Genomic DNA, 24,686 nt, shown 5'->3' with positions numbered 1-24,686 from the left:
AAGGAGAAGAATCCTCTGCCATGTTTTCTTGGGAGGTGTGTGAGGGAGGGGATTTCACAGTCCCAAGTTAAGTGGGGAAGCAGGATGGGCCAGAGTCTGTGAGGCACTCAGTTGGCATTGGCTGGTGCTCCTGGCCCACCCAGAGGCAAAGATCATCAGCCCTCTGGAGCAAAGCATGTCTGTATCCTCAACCATTCCTCCCAGCTCTAGGGGAGCCCTGGGTACCAGTGACAATCACTGATGCCCGTGACACACAGTTCAGAAGGAGGCATGCCAGCTCTGCAGAGTGCTGTATACATCTCATAGTCTGAGCTTTGGCCACATCTATGAGGGGTGGGGGGCTGGAGGAGAGATGCGGATGGGTCTGTGAAACCTGCCTGCCTGCCATCAGAATTGAGGGTGAGCTCCCCAAGAAACTGTGAATCTTGGGATCAGGAACAGGGCTGGTTTGTGACAATGTTAAATAGCCTCAAGGACTCCCTCCCTCCCCCAACCTCCCAGAGCTGGTTACCCTCACAGCCAGAGCATTTTTGCACTTCTTCAAGCAAATGCTTGTCATTGACTTGACATGGCAGGATGACTGGTTCTCTCTCTCTCTCTCTCTCTCTCTCTCTCTCTCTCTCTCTCTCTCTCTCTGCTTTGCTTTAATATACATCATTGTTTTTATAAAGGTCTTTTGAAAAGAGCAGGAGAGAAAATTGTAAACAACTCTCCCATCCTCCTCGCTCCCTTCCAATGGAGCTATTAAGATGAGATCGCCACAGCGTCTTTCAGCACCTATAGCTCAGAGCACCAGTAGAGAGAACAGGTGCAGGCAGGCTTTCCTAGAGGCTGGGCCCACAGGCTCCACCTCATGTGAACAAGGCTGGCGGTGACTCTGCAGACTCCTCTGAACTTCATTCATTCTCTGATTTACTGAGCTCAAAGGCTTGGCTTCAGGGTCTTTTTCCACTGAAGTAAGAGCTGTAAAGAAAAATAGCATGAGGGGCAACGGGCTGTGGTGGGGGGGGGGGGTGCTGTTCTCCCATTCTGACCTTTCTGAGAAAATTAGCACTTGGAAACCGGAAGGCCATGAGAGGAGCCAACAGGCCTTGAACAGGTTCTGAGGGTACCTGACTCAATGAAAGGAGGAGTCCAGATGTTGCAGATGAGGTGAGAAAAGGGGAAGGTGGTAGGAGAGGGGTTGGGGTGACAGGAAACTGGACCCCATGGGGTCCCACAAACCTCATTTCTCTCATCTACAAACTAGGAAGACAAAACCTCAGGCCACTGTCATGTTGACTAACACATGCCAGGTACTTGGGTAGGGGGCAGCTCAGCCAGCCCTCTGACACAGCTTAATTAGGTGACATTGCGCCGAGGCTCAGATCTACCCTGGCTCTGTCAGTGAATGCTATGGGTAGAAGGTGACCCGAGAGTGCTCCAAAGCCAAGACACAAGCTCCTCAGAGGGGTCCACCTGCCATCTCTGTCTTTGTCTGTTGGTGTCTGTGTTGCAGATGTTTCCCTAACTTCCGTAGTTGTGCCCGGGATATTTTCAGCTTTGTGGTGATGGAGGGAGAACGGCACCCATCCAACTGTGGATGGCTCGTTTTGTGTCAGAGAGATGACAGGGTGTTTCCGTCCCCGGGGGAGCCCCTAGGCTGCCACTCTGGACGCACAGTGTGCTGTAAAGTGCAGCTGGGACACCCTAGCAGTTTCTTCCAATGAAGAAGTTAGAAACAAGTATTGTAGATTGCTGCTCTGCTGACTGACTGAGTCAGGAATAGTCAGGACAATGCTGTGTGACAAACTCCCCTTGTAACAACAGGTATGTTTTCCTTGTCTTACTAACTCGGTCACCGCTCGGCTCTGGGCCTTGGCTGGTGCTGCTCTCTCTGGGTCTCACACTTGCCTTGGACCAAATGGCAGCTTGGGTTGTATTCTTTCTGGGAACAATGAATGGCAAAAGCCCTTGAGGGTTGCAAAGTGAAGGGTTCCTCTCAGCTGTGTCTTAGACTGCCTTCTGTTAGCATTGCATTGGGTAAAAACTTAAATATTAAGTTATTAAATAAACAATAGTTAACGTGGCCAAGATCCACATTAATTAATAGGGGACAGGTAGGGAGAGTCTGTGGTAACAGGACAAGGGCTTGGCCTCCGTCATTATCAAGGGTGGCGTATGGGTTACTTTGCTATGATAACTTTTTGTTGTTGTGATGACCTAAAGTGGCTTAAAGACTAAAGAGTTTTGGCTTATGGTTCCAGAGGGGTAAGAGCTATAATAGTGGGGAGAACCTTCATGAGCTCTCCTGACATCGTGACACAAACTAGAGTCACCTGGAAGAGGGAACTTCAATGGAGAAAATGCCTCTATCAGTTTAGCCTATGGGTGAGTTGTGGGACATTTTCTTAATCAGTGATTGATGTGGAGGGCCCAGCCCACTGTGGGTGGTAGCACCCTTGGGCACAGGGTCCTGCAGTGTATAAGAAAGCATGAGTAAACCATGGGCAGCAGCTACCCTCCGTGGCCTCTGCATTGTTGCTGCCTCCAGGTTCCTGCCTTAATTTCCCCTCATTCTGGACAGTGGTCGGGACTTAGACACCAAATGAACCCTTCTCTCCCTGGAACTCTTTGAGCTGTAGTTTTGATCAAAGCAATAGAATCACACTAAGACTGGGAGGCACAGCTGCAGGAGCAGGAAGCAGACCTCATCTGTCCTCAGCCACACGGAGAACAGGGAATGGGAACTGGAGGTAAGGCCAGGCTGTGAACTCATCCTCAGCCCAGAGATGCACTTCTCCAGCAAGTCTCCACTTCCTAAAGCTTCCACGACCTCCACGACCAGCATCACCAGCCAAGGACCAAGTGTTCAAATATCTGAGCCAATGGTGGATGACATTTCTTTCTCAAATCACCATAGGTGGCATCCTGGCAACAGCAGCTCCTGCCCAGACAGCTGCTCTTGTGCTGTGAGCTGGAGAAGCAAGTTTGTTTCTCTCACTGGAGAGAATCCAGAAGCATGGTTGTTTAGGTGTGGCAAGGCCAGTCGGTCTGGGGCTAGCACAGGGCAGGGCAGTTTATTACCCATGGCTCCTGAGAGGAGGGGACGGACATGTTACACAGGACCTCTGAGAGTACCAGCTGGGGTCAGGAGGCAGAGGGACAGAGGACACTTGTGCAACAGGCTCTCTGTGATCCTCATGAGGGGGACTAACAGGTCAGAGCCAGCAGGCGTGAACTCCGTGGCCAGGGGCGTTCTAATGTTGCCCTGTGGTGACACTGGCTTGGTGCAGCTGACTGGCTAGTTTGAAGACATAGGCTTGTACATATGCCTTGACTTTAGTATTCATAGACTAGATGTTTACAAAACAAAACAACCACGCGTCCCAGACAGCCTGGGATGATGCCTCCATGGAATAACCAGGAAAATAACCTACCACCTCAGAGCACTCCACCCCTGTGTCCATCTTGACCAAAGACACTTCAGTTAAGGCCATTAAGTCACCTTCACTCTTCACACTAGAAATGGCATCCCTCTGCTTAATGAAGAAGCCTTTCTAGAAATTCCCTCATGCTTTTTTTCCGTGTCAGCGGTAGGATTTAGTGTCCTGGCGACCTTCAGCGTAGGATGTGTAGGCCGTCCTGATGAACACATGCTATCTGCATGGCGACACCTCCGCTGGCCTGTGCCTCTGCCCCAAGGCTAAGCCCCACTCCCGTTTGTGCAACAGTAAGTGAGTGAGTTAGCTGTGTAACATTCTGTTGGCATTTCGTCTAGTCTCTACCCTATTGTTACCTAGCAACAGCCAGGTGTGCCTGACTCACTATAAAAGGATCTGCTTGCCTCCTCCTCATTCCTTTTCTCTTTCTCTTCTCATCCCTTAACCCCCCCCCCCGTCTCTGTCTGTCTGTCTTTTTTGTGTCTACTACCCCCTCCTCTCCCCTCCCCATGCCCTAAATAAATTCAGTTTTACACTACACAGTTTAATGGCTAGTACCTCAGGAGGAAAGGATGCCTCAGCATGGGCCCACAGAGGCACCCCCTTTCCCCACACCATACCACACCTCCACCAAACATATCCCTGGCTTCTTTTCCTTTTTCTAAAACACAACACATACTACCCCAAAGTTTAGTGGCTGAACTAAAAGTTTACAGTTCTAAATGGAACGAGTGAGCGGGTGTATCAAGATTTGGACAGATAACTCTGAGATCTCAGCCGAGCCCTCATACAGGTGGTATCAGCTACAGCTGGGTGGGGCAGCTCTGAGTTCTGGGGTTCCTGGGTTTGCCGGCAGGACACTGCCAATCGGGGCACCCGTGAACACCAGGAAGGTCCTAGACTGTCATACCTACCTTGTGGCTGTAAGATAGTAGCAGTGTTTCAGGCAACCACACAAGACCTTCAAGTCCCTTCAGCTGAGGCTTGACAACATCCCCTGCACTGCACCAATGGTTCTCAACAACCCTTTTCCGAGGGTTGCCCAGGACCATGGGAAAACACACACATTTACATTACAGTTCTTAACAGTAGCAAAATTACAGTTATGAAGTAGCGATGAAAATAAGTTTATGGTGGGGGGTCACCACCACATGAGGAACTGTACCCAAGGGCCGGGCATTAGGGAGGTTGAGAACTTCCTACTGGCTTAGGCTAACATCTCAAGCTCCAAACTAACTCTGCTGGAGGAGGCGGGGCATGTTGCCGAGAAGTGTGTATAGGACCAAAACCAGATAGCAGTAAGCCTATCAAATGCCTGATGACGTACTTGCCAGGGTGGTTCAGATCACAAGAGGTGCCTCTTGAAGCTCATCCTGATAATTGCCTTTTTTTTTTTCCCAGGCATGCCTCTGTGGCAGTTAGGGAATTGTCTTGATGGCTTCAATCCAGGCCAGCAGAAGCATCCTGCCTCTATTAAGGGGCTCTTGACACTGATTGCTGCTCCCCTGCTCCCTCGCCCCTCGTGTTCACTTAGCTCACTCATTTTCATATGCTGAGCGCCTCACCACAGCCTGCATCTCACTGCGCTGCACAAATGATCAGACTGCAGTGACAGCCACCCAGGAGCTCTGATTGTAGGCTGAGGGCCCCCCCTCGGGTTCATGCCCTGTTAGCTGTACTCACCACCCCCACCACATCCCCACTAATGACACAATGCTACTTCATTGTAGAAATTTTAGAAAAATATGAAAAAAGCATGACCAAAAAATAAAATAGCTTCAATCACCCAGTTGGCCATGGTGTGTGTGTGTGTGTGTGTGTGTGTGTGTGTGTGTGTGTGTGTGTCAGGGGTGAGGGTGGAGGGCAGTGGTTTTGTCAACATACACAGTATGGACAGATGGCCCCTTATGAGGCCCTGGGGGTCCATCCAGCCTCCACTTGCCATTTGGGGCACTCTCCCTTTAGTTTGTTTTGCTTTGATTTTTGCTTGTACTGTGTTCTGAAATTAGAGTGCGCATCTTAGTGGGAGTGGTATGGAGATCACCAGTTTGCAGAGAAACTGGAGCAGGGATTGTGCCGCCTGGGGACACCCAGCCAGTGTGACTTTGTCTCATATTCCTCCTAACACTCATCATGGACCTCAGCACTTGTATGAGAGGCCAGGCATTTGATCTCCAGCATTGAGGGGAAAACAAAACGAAGACACCCTGATGGTTCTTGCTAGTCGCTTTTAACTCTACTCAAAGCAGTTGACCCGGGGGCCCCTCCTGTGGAGTTCAAGTGTCTGTACAAGATAAGAGCTCCATCTGGTTTTCAGGATCAGGCCCCTGGGGCTCCAGGGCCCTGGAGCAAACCCTTGTTTGAGCTGGCTCAGTGGGTCAGAGGTTGCAGCCTGATAAGGTTTCTAGAATCTCCAGGAAGACGGGATGGAGAAGAGTGAGCTTGGGGACCACACCCACAGAGCCTGGACAGCCTCTCCAGTCTTTGGACAGTTGCCTGGTGGAACATTCTGTGAGTGTCTTCCCTGGGCTCCCGATACGACGGGCACACACTAGATTTGTGTACTCTAGATACCCAGGCGATAGTGTAGAGGGAGAACAGGATGACGAGGTTGTCTACAAAACCTGAGATGTGGTCCAGACAGTAGAATGCCTGTGGCCCTGCGTGAGAGCCTAGTGCCATGGTACCTGCACAGCCATGCTTACACAACCATGCTTGAGAGCCTGGTGAGGCAGTGCCTACAGCCATGCATGCCTAGTGTGGCAATGCCTGCAGCTTTGGGTGCTCAGAGCAGTGCTAGGATGAGTGGTTTGGAATAACTTCCGAAAAAAAAAAAATAGGAAAGATGTTTATGCAGTACCCATGTTAGAAACTTGGTGGATATGTCTACAACTGTGGTCTCTGTTTCTCATGGCAGGAAGGTCAAGGGATTCTACCACCCATCTGGGTTCATCTTCACCCTTGCCCTCCAGAGTCCCCCATCTCATTAGCTCCATCAGTCCTGGTGAGCTGCTGGCTCCTGTCCTCTTCCCTTTCTTGTTCCAGGCTCAGGCTGCCTCTTCTCTCAGCTCCTGTCTGGCGAGTGTCTTTCTCCCTTAACATGCTTTTCTTTCTCTTTACTCTAGAAAAGTCAGAATGCTTTTATTAACTTGATATGCAAAAGTAGAAAATTTTCCATCCAGTCTTGGAAGGGGTTGGAGCACCCTACAGCCTTCTTCCATCCTCCCCTGCTCTGCCTAAGCCTGCACACAGGGCAGGTTGCCATAGGAACAGAGTCCTGAGGCTGGGCTTTGCTCTGGGTCCAGACCTTGTTAAAAGCTTAGTTTGGACCAAGCAGTGAGATTGCGTTTTGGCTTATGTGTGTCCACTGCACCCGGAATTTAGAAGAACTCAGCTAGGCCTCCTCAGTCCTTCCAGCAGGAAGTAAGCAGTGAGGTAGAGAGGGGAGACTCGAAGGGTAACACGGCCAAAAGGCGGCTTTGTCAGTGGAACCTGCTACTCACACCAAACCCTGTATTCTTTCTGCTGCCTGTCAGTGACTTTACAGTATAGAGGCAGGTATATTATTCAAAACATAGTCTCTAGCTAGTCTTCTGACAGATACGGTGATCTTAAAGACAAAGAAAAATCACTTTAAAAGAAGCATCCTGCAAACTTGAGTCGAATCAGGATCATGTCAAGTTGCCTGTCCCTTGATTCTGTATGATATATATATATATATATCTTCCTGAGATAGATAGATAGAGATAGAAATAGTGATGGATATATAAACATCTTCCTGAATTTTAAAAAGGCATTGGGCTTGCTGTCAGTAAATGCTGCAGTTGGCCTCCAGCCCCACTTGGGATTTTCAAGCATCCTGTTACTGTTACAGACTTCATTCCTTGATGTGTTGCATCCTGGAAGTTTCTAGTGGTACACGCCTCTCCACCTCACAGCTGCTGCTGGCTCAGAAGCCAGAGCCACTCCTATGGAGAGATGTAAGCCAAGGGAATAGCTTTCTGATTCTGTCAGGCCCCCACAATTGCCCAGAGCCTCACCATTTCATAAAAGAACAGGAGAGAGGCCTGGATGCACAGGGCACATGGGGATGTGACTGCCCATCCCACAGATCCTGCCTTCCTTGTTCTCCAAATCGCCATCCTATAGCACAACGCAAAAGGAAGCTGGTCCTGCTAGACACCAAGCTGTTATGACGCTTTTTGTCATGTTGTTTCCTCTTATTTATACAGTGGAGTGTAGGATGTTTTCAAATAAATCCTCTAAATACAAAATTCTGAGAATGCACGACTCTGAAAATGCGCACCGATAACAGCCTTTTAGTTGGTTACATTATAAAGCATGTTGTAACAGCTTAAAAAAAAAAATTCTGAGTCGAGATGTGTTTCCATAGCCCATATGCTGAATCCTGGCATCTTTATACCTTTCCCAAGCTGTTGTCAATTAGTAAAGAAATTAATTTCTGCCTTGATCTGTGTTGTAAATGGGAGCTTGTGATAGGATGCTTCGGGGAAACTGCCCAGGGCGACAGTTTCCTTCCAGCAAAGGAACTTTCAGCATAGTGGAGGCTGGAGAGACTCACCGCTGTGGTGAGTGCCCTAGGACAGAAACCTAGAGGCTTCTGTTGAGGGAAACAAATCATTTCCCAGGCGGACAAGCTGTGGCCTTGGTCTTTCTGCCATCTGCATGTGTTTCAGCAAAAGAGAGGCAACCTGCCTGCCTGAGTGACACTCCTTGCCCTGGCAAGAAGGATGGCTACACACGGGCACATAGTCCTTGCCTTATGTATACCAACCTCCTTCTTCTGTCCCATTGACCTGTGACTTTGAGTACCTCCTGCTCATGGAACATAACAAGATGGTGGTTACAGTGCTGTTTGAATGTGTCCTCTGGTGGCTGGCGTTCACTGATTGACAATTGTGTGTGTGTGTGTGTGTGTGTGTGTGTGTGTGTGTGTGTATCACTTGTGTGTTTTGATTTGTTACTGGTTTTAGTGGCTTGATATTGGTGCATAAGCCCCTGTGCCCCTGGAACCTCTGCTTTTAAATGCTGCAGGAGGTCAGAAGGCACCCCAAACCTTAATAGGAAACTTAATTGGAAACTGTGAGGTCTGATGTTTTGAAAGCTGAGTCAAGTCACCACATGAGAAGAAAGCAAACATAGGATGTATCCTTGTTCCTATAATGCACTGAGATAATAGGATGGGGTCAGAAGTCAAAACAGTTGCAGGGCTATGACTGGAGCTGGAAGGCTCCTCTTGGCACATAGACAGGTTTTCTGTCAAAACACACTGGGGGCATTTAATGTGGCTCGGGCAGTCTTATGGATATTTATCGATCTGACTGTAGTCAGGACTTCAGGTCAGATGGCCCAAAGCTTGGGATATTCTATGATCCATTATTTGGGTCATATTTGTTTAGTCTATGGCTATTTCAAATCACAACAAAGAAATGACTTTCCTTAAGAGAGAGCAAGGGTGGGGGGGAAGGGGTGGGGGGGGAGGTGGGTCAGCTGGGTAGGTGGTGGTGGTGCATACCTTTAATCCCAGTATTTGGGAGGCAGACGCAGGAGGATGTCTGAGTTCAAGGCCAGCCTGGTCTGCAGAAAGAGTTAAGGCCAGCCAGGGTTACACAGAGAAACCCTGTCTCAAAGGGGGGTGGGGGGGGTGGGTCTTGGAATGTGACTCAAGGTCAGAGCATTTGCTGAGCATGTCAGCATGCATGAACAACACTACATAGAAGACAGAAATTGAGGGAAGAAGGGAGAAGGAGGAAAGGAGGAGGCATGGAACGCTGGACTTGGTCGTGTACAGCTGTAATCCCAGCACCAAAGAGGATAAAACAGGAGACTGACAACTTTTAAGGCCTCCCTAGGCTACAGAGTGAGTTCAAGGCCAGCCTGGACAACTAACCTCTTCTCAAAATAAGCAGTTGAGTTTTGCTTGCTTGCTTTTCTTTTTTAGATCTGGGATATCACTCTGTGTTAGGGCACTTGCCTAGAATGCTCAGAGATCCTAAGTTTAATCTTCAGTACCATAGTGAGGGTGTGGGAGTCACAGTTATGACCACTGAGAACAAACTTCTTGAGCCTACTGTGTTTCAATACATTATACATGAACCCACTGAAAAGGGATGGTTTTTGTCCTGTGGGTTTTACAAGCATAAGTAGCCAGCTGTCAGGCAATTTGAGCTCCTTCCTCTCTCAGTGGAGACCTGCCCAAAGCCATTGATGCCGGCCAGCCTTGTTGAGAACAGGAGTAATTTAATTTTAGGGTTTTTTTTTTTTGTTTTGTTTTTGATGTTTGTTAAACAAGTAGTATTTACACCCCATTTCCTCTGGGTTCAGTTCTGTTCTGAGTACTTTGGACTGACCTGTCTGATTCACCAGCCGCCCAATGAACTATGGGTGGGTATTTAAAGCCAGTGGTGTCATTTGAAAGGAAGTAGATGTATAAAGATTTATTTCATGTGCCCTCAGTGAAGAACATCTCTCCAATGGGTGATGGAATTTCCTTTGGCTGATAAAGTCATTGAGACCGTGGGCCTGGGTTCTTAGGGGCTGTCTTGTCAGTTCATTTGAAGTGAAGGGGACCCACTTCAGATTCTGTGGGATACTGCAGATGGGCCTACTTCTTCCCACAGCCACACTGACGGTGTCAAGAGATTCTGTCCTTCAGGCAGAAGAAGCCAGGCCTCTAGCCCCCTGTGGCATGGTCTGTGCTGGTCACTCGGCAAGGACTGAGGTGATAATTGTAAGACGGTTCTCCTTCCTTCCCCACACAGGAAACTGAGCAGTGTGCCCAGCTGTTAAGGGAAGGCAGAGGAGGCAAGATATCCCCATTCTCTCAACCAGGAGACCTGTGATCCTGGCAGATGGTTTCCTCAGAAGGTCCTCTTAGTCTTGAACATTATCCAAGCTCCCCAGGACTGAGTGGGTGCAGAGTCCCAGCTTTTACTTTGGCACCACTTCAGCAAGGCACCCTACCCTGGCACTAAAGAGGTAGTGACGTGGCTTGGGAGAAGAGGTCCCAGGATGTGGCATCTGCTTGGGGAATCAGTGAGGAACTAGCATGCACAGGGCAGACAGACACCTGGGAAACTAGAGCATACGCAGGCATAATTTCCCCCACTGCCCAGAGCCAGATCATTTTTATTGACGTGGCATGGATCACAGGTTGTTGCATATGTAATTAAGGGTCTGCTAAGAGGCAATTAATTGGTGATATCAGTGGGTCCTAAAGATGGTCAGTGATATCCTGAGGATCCAAGTGTCATGAGACAGTTCTTTGGGGTCCAATTCTGTTCTGAGCACTTTAGATTATCAGTCTGATTTACCAGCCACCCAAGGAACTGGACCCCACATTACACAGTGATGAGAATCCAAGGTGCAGGGCTGGTCCAAGCCCCGCTTCATCTGCACAGGATCCCTTAGAACCGTGATGACTGTTGAGCGCTCACCGTGAGCTGCGGATCAGGATGAACACCTCACATTCACTTGCTTGTTAATTTTACAGCATCCATGATGTAGACGGAACCTCTATCCATTTTTTAAAGATTTATTTATTATATATAAGTACACTGTAGCTGTCTTCAGACACATCAGAAGAGGGCATCCGATATTATTACAGAGAGTTGCTGGGAGTTGAACTCAGGACCTCTGGAAGAGGAGTCCGTGCTGGTAACCACTGAGCCATCTCTCCAGCCCGGGACCTTGATCTGTAACCCCAGTCTTCTATTTCCCATCATGCCCTGCCTTTGGTCTGATTGCTTCTCATGTAAAAATCCACTGAGTCTCTACGATTGGGAAGCAGGCAGCCCTGACCTCACTGGGTGTAGCTGTCATTATCTCCTGGGCCTTCTGAAAGTTCTACTAAACTATTAAAACCATGATGGTGCCCATGCTGAATCAAATCTGCATTTCTTTCTAAAGCAATCTGCTTTGTTGCTCTCTAAGGAATTTCTAAAGAAATCGCCTTTGCTTTCTTTTTTAAGTACTTATTTCTAAGTACAGAAGTCAAAAGTCATGTGTCCCTTTTGGAAGTGAATGGTTAATATTTTAGTGGAGGTGGAAATGTGTGGTTCTGGATGAGCCCCGGGGCCTCACGCCTGCTAGGTGAGCGCTCTACAGTGAAACACCAGCTCATGGCTCATAGGTGCTCCCTTGTTTCTGTCACATTAACAACAGCATCTATCCAGCACACCTCCCTAGCTGCAAGTGCGGAGGTGACTACATATGTCATACAGTCACCAGAGAGCAAGGCATGCTGATACACACCTGTACTCCCAGCACAGTGGGTCTGAGGCTAACCTGGGCTACATATAAACAAATATGGTCTATGGAGCTATAAGTGAAGGTACCCAGCCTGGATGGCATAGAGCAGGTCTCTACCAGCTTTTGGGCCCTGCACACTGTTTCCATTCATATGTCGCATGAGTAGACAACCTTCTCCCTTGTCAGGGTCTCCTTCCTCTGGCTTGCTTTTCAAACACAGGAAGTATTTTCACTTGTTCAGCTCTCTGATGAGAGAGAGGAAGCCCCTGTCTGCAGCCTCCGTTACTCTCACAGCCTTCCCAGACCCACCTGTCAGCTCAGTCCCTTCAAAAGAAAAGTGCCATGTGAGTGGATCGTGGGACAGGTCTTCATGGGCTTCTCAGAGCAGAGCCTGTTAGTGCCCGCCTTGATTCCAGCACTGAGAGGTCGGCCTGGTCATAGTGCGTGTCAGGCCAGCCAGAGCTGTACAGTGAAACCCTGCTGAATTATGAGAAAGCGAATACGGAAACTAGACAGGGACTGGGCATAGTGTCAAACACATGTAATCACAGCACTTGGGAGGTAGAGGCAGAACCACTGCTGTGAGTTCAAGCCAGCCCAAACTATGATGTGAGACCCTTCGTAAGCTGTGAAATGATATAAATCCCTTTCTCCCTAAGTAACTCTTGATCGTAGTTTTCATAGCAATAATAGGAAACAGACAAGAAGTGACCAGAGCTTCCACACGGTCTCCCTTGCCTATTGTTCTGTGCTTACTCTCAGAGCTGAGGTTCCGAGCCACGAGCTCTTGGCTTTAGCTTCTCTGACACGGCGAACTACGTGTGCAGCTTTCTGCAGTGGCTTTTTACGCACTCATGGTTTGTTTCCCCCATGAATCTTTGCAGTCTGCTATCTAGTAGCCATTCTGCTGTCGTGTCTGAATGACCCAGTCACAGCAGCAGCCTGCAGGCTGTTCCCAGGCCTAGAGCAGTGCCCTGGAAGTTCCCATGGATGAATATCTCATGAATGGGGGTGAACTGCCAGACTGGACATCAAGCTTATGAGACATCCTGCATTTCTAAATGGGTGCACCGCAGGCCATGCATGAGTCCGTGGCAACCCTTAGCTTTAGAAGTAGGAGCACACATCTCCCTCTATGCTCCTCAAACCCAGTGATACTTATGGGGAAAGCGCTGTCCTTGGGGTTGATGAGTCAAGACACATGTCCACCTCTTCAAGGTCCATTCTGGAGTTCTCAAAATTGGCTCCTGTCTGTCGAGGACCTGATCTTAGGTTCTGCAGTATCCCATCCTCTGGTCCTGCCACTCATGTGTGCAGTCTGAGAATGCAGACTACAAGGGCAAGAAATGTCTGTCATCTTGACAGCCAGATGGTCTCTAGAAGCTAAGTCCAGCTAGCTACAGTATAGTGTTGTCCCGTTGTCCCAGCCATGTGGACTCCATCAAAACAAACCCAGCTGGGAGGCCTGGACCTGGGTAAAGGGCACAGGCATGACAGCCTCGTAAGGGAGCCCACGGCACGTGAACTCCATCCAGAGTTGTCCAGTTGAGACAAGGTCAAGCCCATAGCCTGCTTTACCATCAACCCTTCCATCTGTCTGGGGAGCTGGCTTGAGTGGCAGATGGAGACAGGCCACTTTGCAGAGTCCAGTAGGACCTGAAGAACAGAAGTGAGAGATGAGGAGACGCTTTGGTTTGTACAGAAGCCTGGCAAAGACCTATGAGTCAGGGAAAGGAGGCGAGACAACTGCAGAATTCTAGACAGTGGATGGGTCCGTAACTGTGAAAATAGTGGGATTTAAGTAAGGCATTCTGACTCCCAGGGAGCCCTCCCTTGCTCCAGACTTGCCTTTTGGGTATCTGGAGGTGGGAGAGCTTACTACAGTACCTCCATTTTCCATCCCCCACACATTACCATGTCTTTTCTTTGACTTGTGTACATAGCTGTCAAGGTTGATCTTAGGGAAAACATAGCAAGGCCTCAGAGCAGCCCCTGAATCCACAGTCAGGGTGTGATTCTAGGCCAGAGTCTGGCAAACATCGGAGGCCTCACTCGGGATTTCTGTCTACCCACCTCTGTCTCCCTTCTCTCCCATCTTTCCTGTCTTTCATCTCTCGTGGTGGAGGTCAGTGAGTTTACCAAAGTCTACCATCATGATCTGCCAGTAGGACCTCCATCCACCCTTTCCTATAACACTCTTCCTTACCATCCTACCAGACAGCACTGCAGCTCAACCATACATCTGAAGCCTCTGCTACCAAGTTCCCATACATGCCCCAGGGACACTTGGCCAACAGCTTAGAGCCCCAGTGCTCCCCAACAGGGGGTATACAGTGAGTCTCTATTGTCATTTCCTGTAGTTCATTCCAGTATCCACCTCTTCTCAGCCCCTCTGCCCTCATGGTGACCCATAGAAATATACAAAGGCTTATAGCTATTACCAGCAGCCTTCCTGTCTGCGCATCTGCAGGTCCTGGCAAACAAGACCATGTGGTAGTGGGCTGTTGCTACTCTTGCAAAGGACCTGGGTTCCATTTCCCCCACACAACTGCTTGTAACTCCAGTTCCAGAGGATCCAGTGCTTCTAAGCCAGAGTTTTTCAGCCTTCCGAATGCTTTGAGCCTTTAATACAATTGATCTTATTGTGATGACTGTCAACCATAAATATCTTTTCATTGCTACTTTATAACTGTAATTTTGCTACTGTTGTGAATCATAATATATGCAGGATTGTTGATCATATTCAGAATATGTTGATATGCAACCCTTGTGAAGGGGCTGTTTGACATTCCTCCCCCGAAAGGGGTCATGGCCCACAAGTTGAGAACCAGTGCTCTAACTTCTTTATGCACCCACATGTACCTACATATATCTTAACCTAACCCCACATATACACAATTTTAAAAGAGATTACATTTTTTAAAATAAGTGTGGTATTGGGGTGCTGGTCCATTTGCCCAGCATGAGCAGGGCTCTTCCCAGCTCATCTCTGAACCCTGAGAACAAATAAACAAAGTCCACAAATAGGTTGGACTCAAATGGAATTTCCTGTTGTACCAGGGTGACGTCACAATTTAGGAAGTAAGAGAAGTCTCTCTCGGACATCTGCCAGGATGTTGTGGATCTGACCATACACAGCATTGCTTTGGTGGTAAATGGCTGCTAGACTGCTGAGCGTCACGTGGCCGGTTTAATCCTAGGCAAATACCAATCAAGTGGATGAAAGATGAAAAAGCTCAAGCCTCGGGGCCATGTCTGGTGGTCAAGGGTGTTGTCAGTGTCCAGACTTCCCAGCTCTTAAAATCTGTAGCTTACTTCTGAGTGATTCAGCTCTCCTTCACTTATAAGATTTTTGCCTTAGCTTTGTTTCCTGTTGCTATGATAAAACACTCAGAAAATATCTTGAGGAAGAAAGGCTTTCTTTGGGCTCACAGTTCCAACAGTTCTTTATGGTGAGGGAGGCAGGGAAGCAAGAAGCTGGAACATCTGGCCATACCACATCCACAGCCAGGAGCTGAGACGGATAGATATATTCATCTGCTGCTTGGCTGCTTTCTCCATTTTATACAGTCCAGGATCACATAACTAGGGAACCTCACCCACAGTTAAGATGGGTCTTCCTGAATCAAGTAATGTAATCAAGACACACACACACACACACACACACACACACACACACACACACACACAAAGGCATGCCCCTGCTATACCGGAAGCCCATCTCCAAAGTGATAGTCAATTCTGCCAAACTGACATTGGTGTTATGTGTACAGACAGGAAGTAAAATGGCAACAGCTTTTGGGTAAAGATTGTAGGAATTCAGATATTTATAAAAAATGTTCTTCCAAAGGTTTTACACACTTGAAAACTTTCTGACAAAAAGGTTGAGAGAAAGTTTGGGTAGGGGCTTGGTCTCCAGTCTGACTTTCTTCAGGAGATGCAGGTGGGTTTGTCATGTGTCACCTACCTTGGGTAGGGCAAGGCTGTAAACCACACTTAGGTCTGCATGGGGTTACGAAGAGTCAGAAATGCTAACATTTGGGGAAAGATGGGCGGATAGGCAGAGGATGGTGGAGCTGGAAGAAACACTACATACACACCATGTGGGCAACTTTATGTCTCCTTAATTTGTGAATCAAGAGACTGATCTCTTGAAGGGCAGCCGTTTGCCTTAACAATTGAACGTGTGGACCAGGTGTCGGTAGTGCACACCTCGCGCTTGCGCTCCCAGCACTTGAGAGGCAGAAGCAGGCAGATCTTCGGTTTGAGGACAGCCTGGTCTACAGAGCAAGATTCCAGAGAAACCCTGTCTCAAAAAAAACAAAACAAATGTGTGAATGGATAAAGTGCATTCTCTAAGGCAAGCACAGAAACTGGGCTTGGAGGTGTATGCCTCTATTCCTAGAGGCTTCTGGGGTCAAGACAGGACAACTCAGGATACAGAGTGGATTCAAGGCCAGAAATTTAGTGAAACTCTACCTCAAAATAAGAAGTAAGGGGGCCAGAGAGGTAGCTCAGTGACTGATGGCACCGCTGCCCCTACAGAGGACCTAGGGTTAGTTCCCAGCACCCATTTTTGATGGCCTGTAACTGCAACTCCAGGGAGCTCTGATGCCCTCTTTTGAATTTCAAGGGCTCCTGCATGCAAGTGTACCCCACCCACCACACGCATACAGATAAGTACACAATATAATAATCAAACAACTTGTATATTTGATAAATATATGTAATAATCAAATAAAAATAATTTTAAAAACAAGGTTTTTTGATAAAAATAGCAAGCATTCCTTTTTTCATGCTAGAGGTTGAAGGTGAAGATGCAGGCTCTCCTGGGGCCTTTCTCCTCAGCTCATAGGTACCATCTCCCTGTGCCCTCAACAGGACTATCTCTCTGTATGTCAACATCTAAATTCCCTCTTTTTATGAGCACATCACTCATGCCCTTTTAACTTGGTCACCTTTCAAGGTCCCCATCTGCAAACACAGGACTGCTCTTAGAGCTAGGGATTCGGCGAGGGGAGGAAGGCACAATGGGGGCCATACAAAGGCTGCTGGGAAGATGGCAGTGGCCTGGGGTTAGATGGTAGACTCCGAACGCTGTGAACATCCACCACTGAGCTGGGTGGGAATGGTTGTTGTGGTACCGTTTCCATGATGCACATTGACCACAGATGTAACAGACTTAAAAGTGGGGATCCCTAGACAAGCATGAGACTCAGAAGCTGTGCTCTGGAGGTAGTAAAGCTACTGCCCAGGCACACTGACAGAAAAAGCAGGTGTTTGGGAGAGTAGACGCCACACTGACAAACTCGTCTGAGCACAGCAGGCTCTGAGTTTGAGTCCACACAGCCAGTTGGTTCTAAGCTTGGTAGCCCCTCCCCATTTGTACTGAGGGTTCTTGCCTCCTGTTTGCAAAGTCCCTTTGAAGTGGTGGCCCAGGCTCTGTCAACAGCACTGCCAGAGCTACTGGCAGCCTGGTGCAGCCGTGGCCTCCTGTGCTGGCACCCTCTCTGGAAGCTGGTCTGTCTTACAGTTTCCAAACTTTCCTCACAGCTGCCAGCAGCCGTTTCTATAGCAACCGATGCCCTTCACCAAGGGAAAAAGTGGAGAGACCCTAAGCAGAGGAGGAAGGGAAGGTGAGCTGCACAGATAGGTGGCCAGTTGACAAACCCAAGAGAGACAGAGTGGGGCCTGGTTATTTTTATTGCTGCTTTGTTGAAATCCTGTCAGGCACCCTCAACCATCTTGTTTGAGTTGATGTGTAATCTCCTAATGCTGTGCACCATGAAGCAAGTTGGTTAAACTCTCCGTGCCTGAAGAGTTTGCTCTTCAGGAGTGGTTGGACAGGGTTAAATGTGACGCACATTGCAGCTCCGGGGCAGCACTAAAACTCTTTTCCCATTTCCAGTTGGCCATGGTCAGAGTGAGGGAGAGAGGATGGTGGTCTCGGACTTCCAAGTTTTTGTCAGAGATGTGCTGCAGCACGTGGACACCATCCAGAAGGACTACCCCGAGGTCCCCATCTTCCTCCTGGGCCACTCCATGGTAAGCAGCGCCACAGAACAAAGTTGAAAGCAAGCCTGGTCCCCAGGAGGCCACCTGACTTCCTGTCCTTCCACCTTGGTAGAATGTCCTTTTTACACACACACCCTGTCTGTGGTGTTCCCAGCCCACAGAAACTGAACTAGGTCCTTAAGCTCAGGGCTGGAGGGATGGCCGTGAGAGACGGAATCTTTTCAGAATTTCTTGAACCGTCCTGAAAGCAGTTTGAGTCCCTTTCCCTTTGAGATCTCTGAATGCCAAGAACCAACCAAGTTTAATCTCAGATGACCGCCCCCCCACCCCCCGCGCTCCTGACAGCTCCCAGGCCATTCCTTCCAGCAGAAAAAGCTGGCAGAGGTCTGAGAACTGCTTAGACCCAAGACTACTCTGCAGGGGACCTCTGCTCAATCTCTGGTCATCCTGGACTATAGAATGATACTCTGTCTTAAAAGAATGTATAAAGGGGGCAGGGGAGAGGAGAGAGAAGAAAAAAGAGGGATAAAGGAGTGAAAGAGTAGAAAAAAAGAAGAGGGGGGAAGGGAGGTGAAGAGAGAAGGAAAAAAGGAAGGAGAGAGGACATGGTCTGCAAGTGGATGGAGTCTGCTCCAGGCCCCCTCTTGGGCCCTTGACCAGCAGGCCAGGGGGCTTGGCCATGCAGGTTAGAGACTGGTCCCAATCTTTTATTTTACCTCGCAGGGTGGTGCCATCTCCATCCTAGTGGCTGCAGAGAGACCAACCTACTTTTCTGGCATGGTCCTGATTTCACCTCTGGTTCTCGCCAATCCGGAATCTGCATCAACTTTGAAGGTAGGAGGGTGCTTTGGTCCGTGTGGATCACGAAGCTTCCGAAACAGGATACAGCTGGAGTCTGTGCCAAAGGGTCTGTTGCCAGTCCTGAACTTTAGACACTCTTGTGTAAAGGTTTGACGTCAGTCATCAGGGCTCTAAATTGTGAACTCAGGTGTTTGTTTGACCAACACACAAAGGAAAAAGCCTTCCTGTTTGTTCATGGTGAACTGGCCAGAGTCAGCTGGAGGAAAGGTTACAGGCACTCTCTAGCTGGCCAAGTCACACTTGCTGACAAGTCCCACACAGAATGTTTGCCCACCTCAGTAGAAAGCGAACTTGGAATGAGCTGTAGCTGAGGATCCTGTTCCCAGCAGCTCCATTCCATCCGTGAGCTCTTCTGGCCTCGACTGTCAGGTGCATCCTCTTGCATTGTGGGTAATAAGGTGCTGTGTGATTAGTGTCTGTTCTTGTTGACAGAGCTTTGACTCCGTCTGACAAGGTGAACGAGGCAACGAGGCACCCACAACTGTATCTGCCCCCACCCCAAGAAAGAAGCCAAAGACAGTAATCCTAAGGAACTATACTATGGGTGTGTCCTCAGTGTAGTTCTGTCTTTAGGAGGCAGGAGAAGACCAGAGGGAGTGGACACCAATCTTGTGTGCCACAAGGAGTGCCCCACCTCTGGCAGAGGTTACTGTGGCCTGAGCCATCTGTCAGGATGTTAGGTGGTATATCCTGGGTCTAGGTGCACCAGGGCAACCTATATTTTCACCGCCAAGTGATGACGGGGTAGGGGATATTTAAATACTGGCACAGCCTCTTAGCCCCCTGTCTCTCGGTACCCACTCAGTGGAACCTGGTATTTGTCTGTGGTCCCCAGGCAGCACATGAGACACTGATACATTGGCATCATGAAAATGTACAAAGCATGTGGCCATTTCTGCATCTGCCCTAGTGACTGATTCTGTTAGTTCAAGGCTTTCTTACAGATAGAGCGAGCAAGACAGCCTAGAGGGGGACAGCTCTACCATGCTCTAATGGCTTCATTCTAGAGACCTGTGGCCAGTACACCAAGGAGTCCACAGCTGTGTCAGGAGTTGCCAAGTGGGAGCTATGTTCACCCACACAGTCCCAGACTAGGGAAGAGGCAAGACTGGTGTGCTGCAGTTGGGGACACTGAGGTTTGGGAAGAGGGAATTTGGCCAGGATTGGCCCTAGAGTGGTAGATGTAAGCCCCAGTGGGGCTGCACCTCATAGAGAAGAAAATGGATGTCTTCCCCTTAGAAAAAAACTCACAGAGCCTTTTAGATAAAGTGTACCATAACAGCTGGGCCCAGAGGCGGGCTGCCGAGGTTTCCTCCTAGAGTCCCGGGGGCTCCATCTAGGACCAGCAGTGGCCACACTTCTGGGCCAGTGACCTTTCAGGCATGGTGCTAATAGATCACCTTGTCAAATCAGGAGCAGAGGTCTCTAGAGGAACATAAGTCTCCTCTGATTAACCAAGACAAATTAGATTTCCCTTGGTTTGCTGAGGGCCAGCCCCACCCCATGTCTGCCTGCAGGCTTCAGCCTGTGTTGTCTTTAACTGGCACCAAGTGTGACATCTTAGTTCACCTGCCAGGGGCATGTGGATGATCTGCACATGTGGCCTGGTCTTCAAACAGGCTCCCTGGGAGAGGACCACCACATCTTTTATTTTATCTTTCTTTCCAGTGTAATTTTAAATATTGGAGAATTCATACAGTTCAAATGTCAAAAGATGGAAGAGGGTGTGAAGACCGGCCTGCCTGGGGGAGCCGGTCCGTAGCCGTGCTGTCAGAGATACCTTACAGGATTCAGTTGCCTGCACAAGCAGTGCTTGTTCTTTCTGCAGATGGGGACTTGTTCCGCGTGTGTTAGGGGATAATGTTTCATGTTCCTTTGGTTAATCTGCTTCTTCTTTGAGGGGTTTGGTTTTACTTTGCCGTTTTTGTTGAACATCTTGGTGGTCTTTCCCCCATCAGACTTTTAAACAGCGTCTCCCACAGACCCTGGCTTAGAACTCCTGAAAGAGCAAACTTGAGCTCGTTTCTAATTGCCTGTGAGCCTCACAGGTGGACTGGCTGCTTGCTGCCTTTTTCCGTCCTGTGCTCTGGAAGATGGAGTGGAGGCAGGGTTCACAGGAGGGGACTCTGAGGAGTGAAGGCTTTGAGTTGAAGGATGGAGTGGAGGAGAACTCTGCCCCCATTGTGTCCTGTGAATGGTCCCAGAGCCACGTGGATCCCTGAACTCAGTTAATGGGGTTGGCATGCTGATTAGTGGTGGGCACTGGCCTCCGATGCATGAATGTGGGACCCACACAGTGGAAGCCAACCCTGGAAGAGAAATCCTAGTGTCCTCAGACAGCATCCTCCAGCCAATACCCAAGCCTCAGCTGGTCCCTGGGTAGTACATCAGTCTTCTTGTGCATGTGGGTATGTTAAAGTGACCACTTCACCCCTGGGATGGGAAGATGCCCAGTCACCAAAAGCTTAGCACCATCTGATTTTTACACTGAGGCTCTGTTCAGACAAGCTGGGATATATTTAGCCTGGGGAAGAGACCGAGGACAAAGACAGCAGTGCCCGGCACTCTCTGCTGACGAAGCGGTTTCATGGGGTGGAAATGGCAACAGCAAAAATTTAGAGACCAAAATTGCAGAGAACAAGTCTCAGTTGTTGAACAGCCCAGACTGCCCCTCTTGAACAGATTCTGGTGACTTCCAGAATCCTTTCTTTTTCTGGGAACCTTAAGGAAGGCAACACTTCCAGTCGAGGCTGGGCTGGGGTTGCCAGGATTGTTTTCTTCAGTGGGAACTATCTCCCTATGAGGTCCCTGGGGTCCTGAGCAGGGCTTCAGGATACCTAGTTCCCAGCTCTTTTGGGCCCTTAGCCAAAGTATGGAGAGGGGCTAGCTCCAGGAAAACTGTCCCACAGAGACCACCATGTTCTCCCATGCCACCTGCAAGGACAGGAAATGACTCCCAATTAGAAGGCGAGGAAATGAGGCCATTGTTTTCCTCAGGGTCATTTGGATTACTGCCTCAGCCAGTGAGCCCCTTTCACCCTAAAGCATATGGATGTCAAGCTTCCTGTGGCCAGAGCCTATTTCCCATCTGAACACCCAAAACCTGTTTGTCAGTGAACTCCAGTGGGCTGGAAGGGATATGGAGTTACTGCAGATGAGGGTGGCTCAGCACGGGTCAGTGGGTCAGCCACCATAAGCTATGTGTGACTCCTTCAGCTCCGTGGACACCTCTTTTCTCAGAATTTGGGTTCAGATTTCCAGAATCTGAACTCGAAAAGCAAGCTCTCTGCCCCAGAGTCATTCAGAGCATGCTCTGAACCACTAGAAAGGTACAACTGGGCAGAATACATTCCTACCCAGAACCATCCAAAGTTACCCTAGAGGGACTTTCCAGAGCATAGATGTGGTCGTCCCGTGGCCTCTTGAATATAGACAGCTGTCGGGAACCACATTAGAGGGAAGGAGCAGTAATTATCTCTCATGGCAAGTTCTTCTGGCTGAAGCTTAAAAGTGATTGGAGGAGCCATTAAGACCTTTCAGATCAATAAAGGCATTTATGCATGTCTCTACTATTTACAGTGATGGGCACTGCAGTTGATTCAGAACTGCCCAGAGTGTGACAGGGACTCAGGGCACCGTCAGAGAGCTAACCAGAGAAGCCTTGCTCAACAGACAGAGGGGAAGCACTGTGCTTCTAGGGCTACATGACAGGTCGAAAAGCTTCAGCTACAGACCCAGTCAGGGGAGTGCATACCCGCCATCCCATTTCTCTAAAAGTGGACACATCGGGTGGTAAGTTCAAGGCTAGGCTGGGCTACCTTGAGTTCCTGTTTCAAAAGAACAGCAGAAAAGTTGCAAGCCACACACTTCTCCACTAGGGGTGCTGTTTGCTTCTCATTCAGTTTACCAGCAAGGACCAAGGGACAAGTTCTGCAGGGGCAGTCTTGGGAAACACCCAAGAATCTTTGAGGGAGGTTTTATTACTCCCATTTGAGAAAAAAAAAAAAAAATGAAGAAACAGGTTACCATGTGATTCAGGCATTACCACTTCTAGGAACTTACCCAAAGGATTCTAAGTCAGCTTACCACACATCTGCATACCCAGGTTCACCACTGTAGGAGTCACGGTGGCCATGATCCAGAACCAGCCAAGTTGCCATCAACAGATGACTAGATCAAGAAAATATGGTGTGTTCACACAATGGAGTCTTTCTCACTCAGCCACAAAGAACAAAACTATGTCACTTGTAGGAAAATGAGAGAACTGGAAATCATTATGTGAAATGAAGAAAACCCAGAAAGACAAATGCTACATTTCTTATCATATATGAGATCTGCTTCACACATACACAACCATACACACACACACACACACACACACACACACACACAGACACACATGAGAGGGAGAGATTCACATATACACACATACACATATTCACGTAAACATATATATAATTATGTTTATTATATATATAATATATATATAACACACCCATGCACACTATATATTCAGAGACACCCAGTGTGAAAATAGGAAGAGTACATCTGAGAAAAGGAATAGGCTGAGTGAGAAAGGGAAATGGGGAGCAGGCGTGAAGAATGGGATAATATAGGCAAAATACATGGTAAACTTGAAAGAAATGTCTGTGAAACCCAACACACTTGTATAATGAGCACATGCAAATATATGCTAATAAAAATTGTTGTAAAGAGTCTTTCTCAAGAACTCAGGCCCAGACTTAATACTCAGTGTGACCAAGTTGGGTTTACTTGCCTGTTGAGAGCGGTGGGCAGCTTGTAGTCTCCCTCTTCCTGAGCTGGGCCCACACTGTCTCCACATCCTGCAGGACAGCTTGAACATCACGAAGACCTCTCTTGAGAAGGCGGCCGAAGTGTCAATGGCTTGGATCCCATATGCTTTCCACCTGTGGGTGAGCACCACCCCACCCTCTATCTCCTGGGAGAATCAGGAGTGCGTGCTGACACACTGTAGCACTGTGGGCTGCTACTGTGGACAAGGCTTAGGGATATGATCACAGCTGCTTCTAGGAACTGTCTGGCAACCTTGGCCCCTGGCTCTTCCAGGTGTGGGATCTGCTGTGGTGACTTGTTTCTCTGTGCTTCCATATCATTCAGCCCGTGTCTGCTGCTCAGTCCTCTTGCCCTTTATCCAATCAGCGTCCTTCCACTGCAGAGGTCATTCTCCCTCCACACTCCATCCCTGCCTCATACAATCATCCAGCCTTAAAAGAACGGTAGGGAAGGGCCTCTTGCAGATGCTTGATGCCCTGTGCCTTGGGAACAGCCTTCTACCTGCCTTGATTTGATAGCGGAAGTAGCTACTAAAGTACCTATATCTCTTTAAGCTATGAGGCTGTTGTCTGAAGTTGATCTCTCCTTTGAATGGGTCCTCTTCGAAATATTACTTAGAACTTACTATGCAGGTTTAGGAAGCTGGTGGCCATAGCTGGGCGAGCATCTGAGACCATCCAGCAGCTGGAGTTGGAATATGACTCCCACTCTGCCTGTGCACTGGGGTCAGAGAGGAGCTTCCCCGGTGAAGCTATAGCTCTCATCCATGTCTATGACTCGGGCCAGGGAGGTCAGAGCTCTTGCAGTGGCCTGGGTATCTGTGGATGGTGGCCTGTCAGGTACTCAGACATCACCCACCTTGGTTTCTTCTCCTGTTGCTGTGATAACAAACCCTAACAAAAGCAAGATAAGAAAAAGGGGTTATGTAGGTTGCAGGTTATAGTCCACCGTGGGGAGAAGACACAACAGCACAGCGGGAGCCTGAGGGAGCTGGTTACAGTGTATCTGCAGCCAAGAAGCAGAGAGCATCCAGTGAATGTTTGCTTGCTAGTGTTCTTGGTGTCCAGCTCCATTTCTCTACTTTATTCAGTCCAGGATCCAAGAAAGGGAATGGCCCCACCCACAGTAGGTGGGTCTTCCCTCTTCAATTATAACAACCAAGACAATCCCTATTAGACACCCCCAGGGGCCCATCTCATAGGTAATTCTAGACTTGGTCCAATTGACAGCTAATACTATCACATCACTGCACATATGAACCCTTTAAAACTATAAAAATAGTTTTCCCTTCCATGTTTGCTC

The 24,686-nt window shown here is 48.7% G+C and overlaps 1 protein-coding gene across 3 annotated transcripts in view; it reads left to right on the top strand.

Annotated features, from left to right (window-relative positions):
- The window catches only part of MGLL (monoglyceride lipase), a 96,178-nt gene that overhangs the window by 57,947 nt on the left and 13,545 nt on the right, over positions 1-24,686 (top strand). For 2 of the 3 annotated variants that reach the window (XM_080914229.1, XM_080914228.1), the window contains exons 4-5: positions 17,602-17,738; positions 18,432-18,542. In XM_080914229.1, coding sequence (XP_080770355.1) covers positions 17,602-17,738; positions 18,432-18,542 — 248 coding nt within the window. Of the gene's footprint in view, positions 1-17,601; positions 17,739-18,431; positions 18,543-23,419; positions 23,504-24,686 lie in introns of all 3 variants that reach the window. The other variant, XM_080914230.1, reaches the window with a different exon arrangement.

This window comes from Micromys minutus, assembly GCF_963924665.1.
Source record: "Micromys minutus genome assembly, chromosome: 3".
Classification (NCBI taxonomy): domain Eukaryota; kingdom Metazoa; phylum Chordata; class Mammalia; order Rodentia; family Muridae; genus Micromys; species Micromys minutus.
Note: the sequence above shows the minus strand (reverse complement) of the source record. Positions and strands in the feature narration are given on the sequence as shown.